Source organism: Lontra canadensis, unplaced genomic scaffold (assembly GCF_010015895.1).
Source record: "Lontra canadensis isolate GAN:19392208 unplaced genomic scaffold, GSC_riverotter_1.0 scaffold52, whole genome shotgun sequence".
In the NCBI taxonomy this organism is placed as follows: domain Eukaryota; kingdom Metazoa; phylum Chordata; class Mammalia; order Carnivora; family Mustelidae; genus Lontra; species Lontra canadensis.
Genome location: NW_022631046.1, coordinates 8,296,864 through 8,312,476, shown reverse-complemented (window position 1 = coordinate 8,312,476; position 15,613 = coordinate 8,296,864). Strand labels below are relative to the sequence as shown.

Sequence of the window (15,613 nt, the reverse complement as noted above, 5' to 3'; positions counted from 1 at the left end):
CAAACTGACAGTCCCACTTAACCCTCAAATACTCACTATTTTAAGTTACTACAGGAAAGAGTATACAGCACAAAGTGTATTCAACTAAATAAGATGGGAAGACCCAAGTTTCGATCACAGCTCTCATCTACCAGATATACAACCTTGGGTAAGTTTCTGAGGGGTCAGAGAATTTAAGTTCCTTCATCTTCATAAAACACCTACCATGTAGTATTATTCAATGTTGTAAAATTCAAAGTTGTAAAGATCAAATGACTTAGTATGCTTAAAAACACGTAAAATATTCCCTACATTCCCATTGTTGGTTGCATATTTTGGGAGGTTTTAAATGTTCCTTTTGGCATATGGGAGGCCTTTTTATTTCTGCTCACTGAACTTTCTCCCTTTTGCTTTGCCTCTAATCTTACTGTTCTTCCTTTTCATATGAGGTATCAGTAACAGTAATTCTACTTTACCTTCAATAATAGTAATGATAGGACTTGTGGAGAATACGGGGCTTCAGGATACAAGAAGTTAGGCAGTCACTGAATATTAGGATGACTGAGTAATGATGCAGTAATTTTCTGGGGTAGCCTAAATTAATTTGTAGTTAACTAGATATTTTGATAACACCAGTCCATTCCAATCAGTTCACAAACATTTATCATCTACCATGTATGAGAGGTACTAAGGAAACCAAAATAAACATTACAAATTTATAATCTAGTTGGTAAAGTATACATAGATAATTTTCACTTATCCTGGGGCAGATTAACTGGTTTTCAGATTGACCTCAGTGATGGCTAATTGCTACATGAACTAGGAAAAAATGATTAGGTCTGATTTATCATCAGCCGTGAGGCTGGGTTCTAGTCAGAGCCAAGTGGAGGACAAGCGGAAGTCTCTCTCCCAATTCTCAACAACAAAAATACTCCTAAATGATCAAGAACTAACTACTGTTTTGTTTTGTTCTCATTTTTGTTTTTTAAGCGATGGGGAGAGAGAGAAAGAGAGAGAGAGAAAGGAGGGGAGAGGGAGAAAGAATCGTTAAGGAGCCTCCACACTCCACAGAGCCCAATGCGGGGCTCCCTCTCACAACCCTGACACCCTGAGCCAAAGCAGTGCGTGGGTGGCTCAGCAGGTGAAGTGTCTGCCTTAGGGTCAGGTCACGATCCCAGACCAGCCCTGCACAGAGCCAGCTACTGGGTTCCCTACTCAGTGGGTAGTCTACTCCCTCTTCCTCTGCCCCTCCCCCTCCATTTGTGTTCTGTCTCTCACTTTCTCCCTCAAATAAATAAAATCTTAAAAAAAAAGAAATAAAGTCAGACGCTTAACCAACTGAGCCACCCAAGGACCCCCTGATTTTAGTTTATATCTGGTCTCATAACAATTTCCTCCTTAATTCACTTGATTAATTATACTTAAACCTTTTACCTCAGTTTTCAACTCTTTTCCCCTAATTCAATAAACATTCAATTACAAATGGCAATAAATAGGAAACACGAAGGAAGAGATTAAGGTCAGCCAGAGATGTGTAAAAAAATTGACTAGCGCAACTGAAGAAAAAGCAAACCGATTATTACACTCTAACCATATCTGCTTTAGATATGGAAGAAGAGAGTTCACAGAGGAAAGGGAGAGTGAAAGCAAGACTGGTTGGGAAATAAGATTTTAATAGTCTATTTATTTATATGGGTCAATGTTTTGACTATCAAACATGTATCCCTAGGCTTTGAAGAAAATATTAGACCATGCACATTTCTTCAGAAAAGTACAAATTATATATTATATAAATTATAAATTTCTTTTTGGGGGGCACCTGGGTAGCTCAGTGGGTTAAGCCTCTGCCTTCAGCTCATCTCAGGGTCCTGGGATCCAGCCCCATTATTGGGCTCTCTGCTTGGCAGGGAGCTTGCTTCCCCCTCTCCCTCTCTGCCTGCCTCTCTGCCTACTTGTGATATCTCTCTCTCTGTCATAAATAAATAAAATCTTTAAAAAAATTTTTTTTCTTTTTTTTTAAAACTAGGTTCCATGCCCAACACAGGGCTTGAACCCATGACCCTGGGACTGAGAGTTGCACACTCTGCTAACTAACTGAGCCACCCAGATGCCCCTATAAATTATAAATATTTTATATATTATTAAATATAAAATTTTTTTTATGTTAAATATAAGCATACATATTTTTAAATGGCTAAGGACAAAGAAAATACAAACTTAAATCCTAAATATTAGCAATGATTTTTGTAAGATGGAATTGTAAATTTGCCCTTTACTTGCTAATATTAAGGACTACTAAAAAAGCGGTATGTGAAAACATAATGAATGTAAAGTGATTCAGAAAGTTCCTCTTTGTCAATCCCTCACTTGCCCTCAGCTAAATCCCACTAGTGGTATATACAGAAAACCTTTTTGGTCCAAACCTTTTACTCTGTATATATATATGTGTGTGTATATATATATATATATACACACACACACACACACATATGTATATGGTAGGTCTTTTTTTTTTTAATATTTTATTTATTTGACAGAGAGAAATCACAACTAGGCAGAGAGGCAGGCAGAGAGAAAGGATGAAGCAGGCTCCCTGCGAAGCAGAGAGCCCGATGCGGGGCTTGATGCGGGGCTCGATCCCAGGACCCTGAGATCATGACCTGAGCCAAAGGCACAGGCTTTAACCCACTGAGCCACCCAGGTGCCCCGGTAGATCATCTTTTAAATGCACAAATGGGATCATACAATAAATACTGTTCTGTGACATACTTTCCCCCCTTCTATTTAGAGATCTTTTCATGTTGATGACAGCTGTTTGATATAAAGATGTACCAAAAATTTATCCATCCCCTTTTGAGAGCCATTTAGACTTTCTCCCCTTTCCCATCATTGCAAACACTCCCATTAAGAGGCTTATACAATAACTAAACACTTCTTTTTTTTTTTTGCCTAACAACTAAATACTTTAAATTTTCTACAGTGAACATGGGTTTCTATATTTGAAAAATTTCAAACACTGGAAAAAAAGCTCACTTTGAATTGGAAATAAATGTTTCCAGAGAGTTCTGTTTGATATCACCCATTTTACTGCTGCTAACGCCATGATGAATCAAGATCCTTATCGGGTGGTATGAGAGAAGATGATTTGAAGAGAAACCGATTTTAAAATCTTCTTCAAGGTATTTCTATTTTCATTCCTGTATAAAAGATAAAAAAAAAATTAGTACTACCTATGATAAGTTAAAATGATACAATATATTGAATGCTACCAGAACAAGAGGAATTGCTTGTGAACTACAGTCACAAGAAAAACTTCTAAACAACTTCCATTTCCATGTGATATATGACAAAAAACAATACCAAAATATAAGCCCTAAAGCCCTGGAACTATGTCCATTACTATTTTTCTTTTCTTTTCTTTTTTTTTTTTTAAAGATTTTATTTATTTATTTGACAGAGAGAGATCACAAGCAGGCAGAGAGACAGGCAGAGAGAGAGGAGGAAGCAGGCTCCCCGCCGAGCAGAGAGCCCGATGCGGGGCTCAATCCCAGGACCCCGAGATCATGACCCGAGCTGAAGCCAGCGGCTTAACCCACTGAGCCACCAGGCGCCCCCATTACTATTTTTCTTAAATGCAAACTTCTCAGCACCTAGCGTAGTTTTTTCCACTTAGTGAGCACTCAGGAAATGTGTAATTCTGCTTAGAAACAGTCACTCACACATGCTACACTAAGCCTCCTCCTTCATAATGCTGAAGTGTCTGTGTATAGCCTCTCAGGTACCATACACAAGATCTTATTACATCACTTGAAGTAGGATTGTTTCTAATTAAATTAAATATTAAACAAGGTCTATCCTTTACCTATTAAACACCGATTTAGAGGAACACATATAAACACTAAAGTCCCAAGTAAAATTTCACCCTCTTATATATGTTTAAGGTTTTTTAACTTTGCAAGGTGCTTTCACTACCATTTCATTTTACTCTACTGATCATGACAGGTATCTTTATTTCATTCATGAAAAAACTGAAGTACAAAATTTAAATGATTTGCTTCCAAGAACTTTACAGTCAGTCACTTATAAGCTGGGAAACTTCGGGCAAGTCATTAATTAAACGACCCTTTGTTTCTTCACGGTAAAATGGGGAAAACAACCATAACCTCCATGGTTTTTGTCAGTAAATGACTTATAACCATTGCTACATCCTTTGTTTTTAATCCGCCTCGATGATTTTTCATTCCCTTCTCGCAACAGTGATAAAATGGAATTGGGACATAGGCCTCGTAGTCTTATTTATTAGACTAAATTATGCAGCGCGATTCCTTGCACTGTCAGTACATTTGCACTACTCTCCCTGAGTTCATACAGCGTGGTTTTTACAGGTTATAACCTCGCTGCCCTATACATTATATGCTCTTTCACAAGTCTGTGAAGTAGGCATCTCCATTTTATATACTGAGAACCTGAGGCTCAGAGAGGTCAAGCGATTTACTGCCCACCATACCACTGCTTTATAGGTTGCATAGGTAGAACGCAAACTCACAGCTTCTGACCACGAACCAAGGAACAAAATACTGGGGGGACCTTAGGTCCCCTCAATCACGGCAGCTGGAAGGTCAGATTACTCACTCCAGGGATAGAAATTCAGACAGTAAATTCCTTGGCCCATAATTCAACCCCGAAGCAAAAGCTGCGGAGAGCCTCAAAGCATCCGCGGTTTGAGGAACACGCTACCATGCGCGTCGGGACTATCACCCAGGGACAGAACCGAAAGACCTGGATTGGAGAGGTCCCCAAGCGATCAGCCCAAACACGAGGGGAGCCCCACAGGAAGGGCAGGGCCATACGCCAACCCTTCTGCAGGACGAACCCAGAATGTTGAAACTAGGGGCTCTACCCAGCCAGGGACGACAGGTAGGAGACATCGACATCTCCCCGTAAGGATTCTGGACCTGCCTAGCTTCTAGAAACTCCTTGACCGGAGAAAGAGAGGGCACCAGTTACCTGTCAGCCGCTCACCACGAGCCCGCCATTTTACCTCAATCCGGGTCCTAGAAGACACCGTCTCACGCGCCTCCCTGGCCCGCGTGGCACTCTGGGAAATGTAGTCTCCGCGGGAAGAGCTCCGGGTGGAATCGTGAGGGCGGGATTCACTAAATTTGTTCCTGTGTTTAGTTGTAGCTGTTTGCTTCAACCTTACCTCAAAAACAACACAAAGTCACTGCCCCACGCACACGTCCCTAGAAAGTAACAAGCACTATCTTTTTTAAAACTTTATACAAATTATTAGAGGAGCTCAAGGCCGATCCTTGGTGGGTAAGCTAAGGTTTCCTGGGGGGAAGAAGTAACTTCAGAGAAGCACTGAAGGCCCATGGGATTGGATTTGACTTTTGACACAGGGAAGTGGGGAGGCCCTTCCACCTGAAAGCCCAAAACTGTGTTCTTAGAATTGTACTGGCTATTCATTAGGAGAGGAAGAAAATGTGCAAAATCCTGGACATTGCCTTTTGTTTTTGTGAGGAGAGAAATCTCCTGGGCCTTTGCACTTTGGGTTCTCATTGCCAACAATGCTTTTCTCTCACCTCTTTTCATGACAACTGCCTTATTTCATACAGGTCTTGCTCTGATAACATCTCGGAGAGGACCATATCAGTGGGTGCCTCAGCTGTTAGGCATCTATCTGCCTTGAGCTTGGGTCATGATCCCAGGGGGTTCCAGATGGAGTCCTGCGATGTGCTCCCTGCTTGGCAGGAAGCCTGCTTCTCCCTCTCCCACTTCCCCTGCTTGTGTTCCCTCTCTCACTGTGTCTCTGTCAAATAAATAAAATCTTAAAAAAAAAAAAAAAGGAAAGAAAGAAAGAAAAAGAACTTCATCTGCTCTTAACCCATTGCTCTCCTTTATTTTTCTTCATAACACTTACCATTAGGCAACATTCTATTATCATTTGTTTCCTTGTTTAATGTCTGTTCTTATGCTGCAATGCAAGCTCAATGAAGGCAGGAACACGTACCTATTGTGTTCTATACTCTGCATAAACCCAACATGTAGGACTGCATTTGGCCCCATTGTAGGCCTCTAATATTTGTTGAATGAATGAAACAATAACCCTGCAGATATCCAAAACAATAGATGATTGACTGCTGAAGCAGCAGTTTAGCCTGGAATTCCTTTCCTAAATGATTTGCAAAAATCAGTACATATCTACATTTTTCTGAAAAGAATTCATAACTTTTATCATGTATTCAAGGGGGACAATAAACTCCTCGAAAGTCAAGGGCCATGTGATCTGAGTGCCTGAGTGGCTCAGTTGGTTAAGTGTCTGACTCTTGATTTTTAGCTCAAGTCTTGATCTCAGGGTCGTGAGTTCAAGCCCTGTTTTAAGTTCCATGCTGGGCTTGGAGCCTACTTAAAAAACAAAAATAAAAACTTAAGGCCATAATCCTGAGTGGTTAATATTGAAAATAAGTGGACGTAATATAAGTTCACAGTAAAGAGAAATAAATGTGAGCTGCTTTGGTGTCTTGCCTTACTTCCACAGAATACCAAGCTTATTCTGCTACTAATCTTAGGGCCCATGTCTGTCCTTTCTAATCTTGTCCATCCTTCAAAGCTGTCTTGTAATGTCTTTCTGAACTATGTTGTAGGAAGAGACAGAGAGGAGAAACAGACTTGAATGAACAATCAACTGGACTTGTTAAACATTTGTTATGCAATGCAGAAGAGGGCTGGATCAACGATGACTCCAGAGGACACATCTTGATGGCTGAGAGCTGCGTGGGGACCACTGACCAACAGGAAGACTCACTTCATGGGACCAGGAAAAAAAAAATGACAAAGCTGAGATGAGAAAAGAAACCAACCATGGTTTGGCTCTAGGCAAAGAGAATAACTTAGAAGTCTAAAGGGGGTAGAAATAGCTTATCCTCTGCTGGAATATGGTGTGGAGGAGAATGACAGGAGATGAGGAGAGTAAGAGTCAGATTGTGTTGGGCATTATAGGCCGTGTAGTGACCACATGGAATCAGAACAGAGGCCATATGCATCGATGTTATGCTAAATGCAGTATGGAGTCACTGAAATGTTCTACCACCAAAAAAGAAACATGATATGATTTATGTTTGTATTTATTTTTATATTTTAATTTTTAAAGCTTTTATTTATTTATTTGAGAGAGAGAGAGCGCCAGGGGGAGGGGCAGAGGGAGAGGGAAAAGCAGACTCCCTGCTGAGCAGGGAGGCCTGACATGGGGCTTGATCCCAGGATCCTAGATCATGACCTGAGCTGAGACAGATACTTAACCAACTGAGCCACCCCAGGTGCCCCAGATTTATGTTTTTAAAACATTACTTGGGCTCTACTTGTGAGGAGTGGTGACGTGGTAGATGATGGCAACCATGAGAGGAGGCGAAGGGCAGAGTGTCCAGGTATACATTGGAAGTAGAAATGATGGCTGAACCTGCTGCTGGATTATTGGATGTGGGAGTTGAGAGAGAGGAAAGATATCTCAGGAGATGTTGATGACTACCTTGAAGGTGGCGTGGTTCAAGAGATAGGGGAGACTGAAAGAGGAGCAGGCTGGGCTGGGGGGGTGGTGAGAATAGAGATGAGTAATTCCATTTGGGCATTGCTGAGTTTGAGATATCTCTGAGATGTAAATAGAGACATAATAAAAATATAAAAGGAGGCAGGTGGTTGGACAGATGTGTCTGAAGAATAGAGTGTAGGCTAGATGCCGATTTGAAGCCAGGGGAATGTTAAGTGCATATAGGGAGAGACTGTAGAAAAAAAGAATGAGAAAAAGGCCCCAGAATGTGGGTCCAGGGAATTCCAACATTTAGAGGTTGCGTGGAAGAGGACACCCAGCAAGGACGTCTCAGAGGTGGCGAGGAGAGAGGCACAATGAAAACCAAGAGACCGTGGGGTTAGAGTAGCTAAGAGAGACATGTTGTAAAGAAATTTGATGCCCTCAAGTTTAAAACTATAATTCCCCCCAATACAAACTGGAAATGGCAGCAATAACTTACACTGGCCTACGTAAAAGCTGTTTAAATTCATGCGAATAAAGTGACGAAACAGACAAAATTTTGGCTTCAAATGGTTTCAGCTGAGAAGGGGATGGCCTTTTTTCTTCCCTAACTTCACAGAATAAAGTCACTTTTTATATAAATCAGAGATCAAAGACTCCAGAGCAATAACTGCCAAGCCATGAGGGCTAATCTTTCTAAAAACTCTAATTTATTTTTTATTACATAAAATTGTCTACAGTTTTGAGTACTTACCACGTGTCAGACATTAATCTTCAAACAGTTTACATAGGTTGTTTTTTTTTTTCCTATTCCTTCTGAGAGTCCTAGGAGGTGGGTATAATTATTGTGACTGTCGTTATACAAATGAAGTTCCAGAAGCACAGAGAAGGGAAATAACTTGTTCAGCGTCATGCAAGGTACACCTGGTAGACCTGTGAATTGAGCCTGGGAACTACTGACTATAGCACCCGTCAGCGTAACCTGTGCAATGCTCATTTCCAAATAGAAAATGTATATTAAAAAAAAAAAAAACTAATGTTTTTTACATTTAACAGATGTTAAAAAAAACACACCCAATAAGATAGTAACTGTAACACTTCAGTGTATAATCTGCCACTTTTCATCTCTTCTTTTGTCCATATTAAAATAGCTAACATTTATTGGACACGTTATGTGTACTGTTTTAAGATCCTGGGGAGCCCGGGTGGCTCACTAGTTAAGCGTCTGCCTTCGACTCAGGTCCAGATCTCAGGGTCCTGGGATCAAGCCCCCTGCTCAGTGGGGAGCCTACTTCTCCCTCTCCCCACTCCCCTTGCTTGTGTTCGCTCTCTCTCTGTGTCTCTCTCTGTCAAATAAATAAAGAAAATATTTTTAAAAATCCTATGCCAGTAAATAGTGGAGCTGACATATGAACCAGACAGCCTGGTTCTCCCTCAATCTCCCTCTTTTTCACACAAACACATATTTATGTTTTCTTTTATTCCAAAAATATACAAATATAAATAAATAACATATATTTGCATTTATAGATTTTCTTTTTTTAAAACTACATGTATAAGTATAATAGATGAATAACTCAACAATGTATCATGAACATCTTTCCTGTGAATAGCTTAAATAATGTTCGGGGTTTTCTTGAAAGATTTTATTTATTTACTCGTCAGAGAGAGAGTGAGCACAGGCAGGGGGAGTGGCAGGCAGAGGGGGACCAGGCTTCCTATTGAGCAAGGAGCTTGAAGCAGGACTCCATCCCAAGACTCCGGGATCATGAGCTGAGCTGAAGGCAGAGGCTTAACTGACTGAGCCACCCAGGTGCACCTCTCTGCCCAAATTTGTATCTTGATTCCCTTATTTCCTAACTCTGTTATTTGGGAAAATGTATTTTCTTAATATTTTTGAGTCTTAGCTTATTCTTTATAAAAGGAGTACAAGAATGATCTCCCCTACTTTATAGAATTGTTGAGTGGGTGGGTTAAAAAAAAGAAAGTAAGTAAAATGCTTAGCAAATGTAATTATCACTCATTCAATGCTAGCAATAATTATACCATGTAGGTACTTAGTAAATATTTGTATAATAAATTTTTATGAATATCTTGCCCAAGGAGATTACTTACTTCTTAGGCACGAAAATATAATCCTTCCCTTTTTTTTTTAAGTTTTTTTTAAAAGACTTTTATTTATTTATTTGACATAGGGATCACAAGTAGGCAGAGAGGCAGGCAGAGAGAGAGAGAGGAGGAAGCAGGTTCCCTGCTGTGCAGAGAGCCCAATGTGGGGTTAGATCCCGGGACCCTGAGACCATGACCTGAGCCGAAGGCAGAGGCTTAACCCACTGAGCCACCCAGGTGCCCTAATCCTTCCCTTTTGACTGTAAGAAATAATCTAATGAATGGAATTAAAAGTGAAAAATATAGTTAGTCTAAAATGGACAATAATAATTTCTAGCTTTAAGTTGGTATATCACTTAGGGTGACAGCAGAAGACATGTCATACTCAAATTGGTATAATTCCAGAAGAGTTTATCTACAGAGGGATTCTTTACAGAAATGTGAGTGGAATTACAAGGAGTTAACAGTAGTGTAACTCAGGCTTAGTAGCACTGGCTGTTCCTTCCAGACCAGAAGGGACAAAGAGAGGGAGTGGTTACTAACTGCAGCCCAGAAAGAGAGAATCCTATAGTTGGCTACCTTAAGAGGAGTAATAATCTTTTGTCGAAGGGCATAGCCAGCCTAAGGTGACCTCGCCGGGACCAATCCAGGTTAATAATTACGCTGACCTCCCCATCCTTCCCCAAACCAGAGGGCAGGGAACCCCCTCCACACAGGGTAGTACATTCAGATCAACTTCCTGGGCAGAGAGCAGTATGGACAAAGTAAAGAGTGGATCTGGAGGAGTAAAAGGAAGATAACTGGCATCCTATCAGAATAAGTGTTGTTAGCATGCCTCTAGTGTTGTAACTGTAAAGCCAGAGATTGGTGCAAAATCCAATTGGATGTCACTTATGTATAAGCAATGCAACTCTCCCATACTGATAGGATGTGGAAAGAATTCTGAATAGTTTCAAACAACAAGTAGCTTTATTGAATATGTTGCTAAATCGAACAGTGAAACAACCTTGGTAAAAGATAAGGGGCTCCAATCACACTAAGAATTAAGTAAATGTGTAATGTGAGTTCAAGTGACAAGGGCAGTGAGATGACCCTATTTGGTGGACATTGACTTGGAATTCCTATTGGCACCACAACCATAAAAGAGGGCTCTGCTTCTCCCTCCAGGTCATTCAGAAGATGATCCTGGAAGTCTGTCCTTCCAGACCTCAGCCTCACAACCTATCTAGAAGGCACCCCTAAATTGCTTGTGTAGGTAATCTCAGTTTACTTGGGGTTCCTTAATTTTTTTTTAAGGAACACCATTTTATTTATTTTTTCTTTTTTATTAACACATAATGTATTATTTGTTTCAGGGGTAAGGTCTGTGAATCATCAGTCTTATACAATACAAAGTATTCACTATAGCACATACTCTCCCCAATGTCCATCACCCAGCCACTCTATCTCTCCCACCCCTTTCCACTCTAGCAACCTTCAGTTCGTTTCCTGAGATTGAGAGTCTCTTATGGTTTGTCTCCCTTGCCTGTCCCATCTTGTTTCATTTTTCCCTCCCTTCCCCCTCAACCTCCCACCCTGCCTCTCAAATTCCTCCTATCAGAGAGATCATATGATAATTATATTTCTTTGATTGACTTATTTCGCTTAGCATAATACCCTCTAGTTCCACCCACATTGTTGTAAATGGCAAGATTTCTTTTTTTGATGGCTGAGTAGTATTCCATTAGAGGGCAATTCCATGTCTGATCTGGCTCATCATTTACCTGTAGAAACTAATGCTGTGCCTGGTACTTAATAGGAACTCACTTAATATTTATTAAATAATTGAGTGAATGAAATCTTCACTGTATCTTATGTATACTCCTCACTGTATCTTCTATATCTTAATTATAGGACTTACCACATAAAATATATTAATTTGTTTTAATATCTGTTTCCCATACTAGAAAGTACGTTCCAGATTGGAGATCCTACCCAGTTCATTTTAAAATATTTGTTGGCATTAAGGAGGGCATGTGATGTGATGAGCACTGGGTGTTATTTGCAACTAATGAATCATTGACCATTATATCAAAAACTAACAATGTACTATATGTTGGATAATTGAATTTAAGTAAGAAAAAAAAATACCGGTTGCTAGAGAGGTCTAGTACATGATAGAGAAAGAAGGAAGGCAGAAAGGCAGGAAGGGGGAATGTGTGTCGGGCATTAGGTTACTGCTGAACACACAGAAACAGTTGCATATATGCCTTACAAGGGCACACAGCGTGGTGAGGGACATTTGTAAACAGATGATCAGAGTGAGCACTTGCTAGAACATACTGTGCAAGGTGTTTTGGAGAGGAGGGTGAGACGAGCGGGCTGATGGGGTGGGGAACGTGAGCAAAAAGGCACCCCGATGTGAAAATCGGGGTGTTAGAGTGTAGGTATGATGAATCATGGGATATTTAAAGCTTCGATGAAATTGTCTGGCCCCTGGGCTGAGGTTGCATATGGGGAGTGGAGACAGAAAGTAAGCAGTAGGTTAAGAAAATGTCAAGAGGTTTTGTAAATTGAAGCTACGAGGAATAAGTTCTCTGATGGGTGAATTTAAAATAATGAGCTGGGTCTGCTCAGCCTTGTCTCCTTCTCTCTTTTCTTCCCCCCCCCCCCTTTTCCCCTTTCTTTTCTGTTCTCTCTCTCCCTTTCTTCTTCCTTTCTTTATGTCCTTTTTCCTCTTTCTTCTTCTTTTACTCCTCTTCCTCCTCTTTCTCCCCCTCCACTTCCTCCTCTCCTTCTTCTCTTTCTTCTTCAGCAGTTTGTTTTCTGTTCTCCAGCATTCCCAGCTCTGCTCTGGCTGGGGTGATGGGGCTTGCCATTGTTTGGCTGTGCTAAGTGACTGGGGAGCGGATTGGGGGGAGTGTGAGTAAATCCAAGTTACTGCAGACTTAGACCTATGTTCTCCAATCAGCTTTATTAGTAATAAAAGCAATGAATGCGCTGATCTCTATCTCTTTCAATCTGGTTGTAGTTTCAGGAGGGGAAAGTGGGTTTTATTTCTTGGCCTCCTCAAAACCCAACAACCTGGAATACTGAACACCTGGGCCAACTTAAACAGGAACGATGTGAAATATCTAATACCCGGACCAAGAAAATTGGAGCAAGCAGGAGGGAAGTTATGGGTTTGGGGTCAAAAAGGATCTAGCAAAACAGGAACAAGAACAGTAAAAGTCAAGGTTGCTGTTGCAACTGTTTTGTTTTCTCCAGCAGATCAGACAATGTGGGACAGTGACTCTCAAACTCTGGGCCCTTCAGTAGTGTCTGGGGAGTGTGTTAAAAACACACATGCATGGGGCCTGTGACTTGTACCTAGAAGACCTTGGGTGGGGCCCCTGCACCGGTATGTTTAACCAGCCTCTGAGGTGTTTAACCCTCCAAAGTTTGTAATCCTCTGTTCCAGAGTTTATTGGATCCCACGTCATTGTTACCAAAAACAAAACAGTTTTCAAAACATTTCTAATCATGCTGGAACCAGGTGGGCAGTTTTGCAGAGAGCAAGTGACACAACGGAGAAGCATATGATATGGGAAGCCAGTAAGACAGACCGGGGGAAGGCATACCAGGTGGAGAGAAAGGCAGGGCCAGTTTAGCTGGTAGGCTGAATATACAGTCACAGGCCCAGCTACGCAGCAGCTGAAGCCCAAGGTCATGGCATGCAAACAGTTCTTTGGGAACATAGAAGGGTGGCATGCATTTGCAAGGAAAAGAACCCTCGCTTTGAGAGTTCCTGTTCCAGCTAGGCTTCTGGCCAAAGGTATTGAGTCACCATCCCCTGGAATCCTGTTGCCACTGGGAAATGGCCCAGAGAAAGGCGTACCCCCTCCATCTACCTTTATAGAGACACGGTGGAGTCAACGATGGTCCTACAGAATGCCTCCAGGGGCACATACTCTCCATGGGTGAGAGGACGTTCAGAAATGTTCTGTAAAGAATAAAGCATTAGACAATGCTAACCCTTATTACTCTGATTCTCCTGGCTCTCATCTTTTCTGATGCCTTCTACCTTAACATAGTGTTGTTATGACCTTGGATGATTCTGCTCAGCTCCTTCTTACAGGCTGGCACTGTGTTGGTTAACAGTTTATAAGTGCTCAGCTACTTACATTGATGTTTTGAATAGGAGGCAGCAGACATTTTTTTTTCCTTTCTTCTTTTATTTATTTATTTATTTTTAAAAGATTTTTTAAAAATTTATTTGACAGAGAAAGAGAGCACAAGTAGGCAGAGGCAGGCAGAGGGAGGAGAAGCAGACTCCACATTGAGCAGAAAGCCTGACGCAGGGCTCAATCCCAGGACCCCAGGATCCTGACCTGGGGCTCAGGTCCCTGGGACTATGCCCTGAGTCAAAGGCAGACGCTTAACCGACTGATCCACCCAGGCACCCCTCCTTTCTTCTTTTAAATCAGCGTGCGCCTTTTCTTCTTCCCCTACCCACTTCCTCCCTGAGTCAGTGTTCGTGAACTCTCTTCTCACAGATACTCCTGTCTTGATCGCCCACGAAACGGTTTTCTCATGCTGCAAGAAACAATAAGGGTACTTCCAAACAATAGTTCTGCCGCATGACTACCCGCCTGAATTGAAACAGGGCCTCTCTTTGAGATGACTGAGCCAGGATTTTCCAAACTCATCTACTCTATTTTGTCTCTGCAAAGCACAAGACAGTTGCTGAAAACAAACAGTTGCCCTTCAGGAAGTTGAGATGTTTAGGGATGAACGTGAACATCCTTTGGTTTCTGTAAGCATTCACTTATCGATCGTGAACCTATGTAATCTATTCTCAAGGAGGTGTTTATTTTTCCCCTGCAGTTATGGGCTCATTCCCTTGACAAATATTTTTTTGAGAACTATCATAGAGCAGGCCCTGAGCTAGGCCTCAGGGGTACCCTGGGGACCAAGATGGAAGACATCCATAATGTGGAGGAGCTCAGGTATGAAATGTCCCAAGATATTACCTGCAGGGTAAATAGTACTTATGAATCTGCTAGTTTAAGATCACAGTAACTAACCTGGAATATTTGGGGATGGGGTTGGGGGTAGGGAAGGAACAGGATGAAATAAACTAGTGTTCTGGGAGTAAGAGCTTGTTGTGGAATAGAATTCTTCTAATTCCTCCAGCACAGCATTCTTGCTGATTCCCTCCCTATATCATAATGGAAGGGCACTTGCAGTTTGAATTCTGGAAGGAGCAGAGACTGGGAAAAAACAAAAACATAGTTGTGAGGCCTGACAAAAAGCTAAATATCAATTAGCTAAGAATTCTGCCTAGCACTATTCAACTTAATAGAGCTATCTGATCACTATCTTTTATTCGATATCATGGACCAGGATCTTCTTGCTGAGTTTTGAGTGTGTAGTATTATCCTTGATCAGCATTGAAAGAACTTTAAGAATTTCTTAAGGCTATTGAAATTAGTGAATTAGATTATTTAATGTTTTAAATAGGTAATGCATTCATATAGTCCAAAATCTAACAGGTACAAGAGTGTGAGTAAAATGTCTTTCTTTTACCTCTGTTCTCCAATACCTGACACCCCTCCCTGAGGGAATTGATTCAATGAGTTTGGTGGGTTTCCTTTTTTTAAATCCATATTTTAAAGTAAGAATTCTTTTTTTAAAAAATAGCCTCCTGCAATCCTTTTTTTTTAAATAAAAAAATAAAAATAAAAAAATAAAATAAAAAAATAAAGATTTATTTTATTTAAATAAATAATTTATTTATTTATAATAAACATTATTTATTATAATAAATAATAAATTTATTTATTATAAATAAATAAATAAAGATTTATTTATTTGACAGAGAGAGACACAGAGAGGGAACACAAGCAGGGAGAGTGGGAGAGGGAGAAGCAGGGTTCCTACCGATCAGGGAGCCCACGTGGGGCTCCATCCCAGGACTCTGTGACCATGACCTGAGCCCAAGGCAGACAGATGCTTAACGACTGAGCCACCCAGGCA

At 40.9% G+C, this 15,613-nt stretch overlaps 1 protein-coding gene across 1 annotated transcript in view; it reads right to left on the bottom strand.

The window, feature by feature from the left end:
* MRPL42 (mitochondrial ribosomal protein L42) overlaps positions 1–3,176 on the bottom strand; it is a 29,448-nt gene extending 26,272 nt beyond the window's left edge. The window contains exon 1 of the mRNA XM_032874220.1: positions 3,013–3,176. Within this exon, the coding sequence (XP_032730111.1) occupies positions 3,013–3,082 (70 nt within the window). The 5' untranslated portion in view covers positions 3,083–3,176. The remainder of the gene's footprint in view (positions 1–3,012) is intronic.
* Between the last annotated feature and the right edge of the window lie 12,437 nt (positions 3,177–15,613).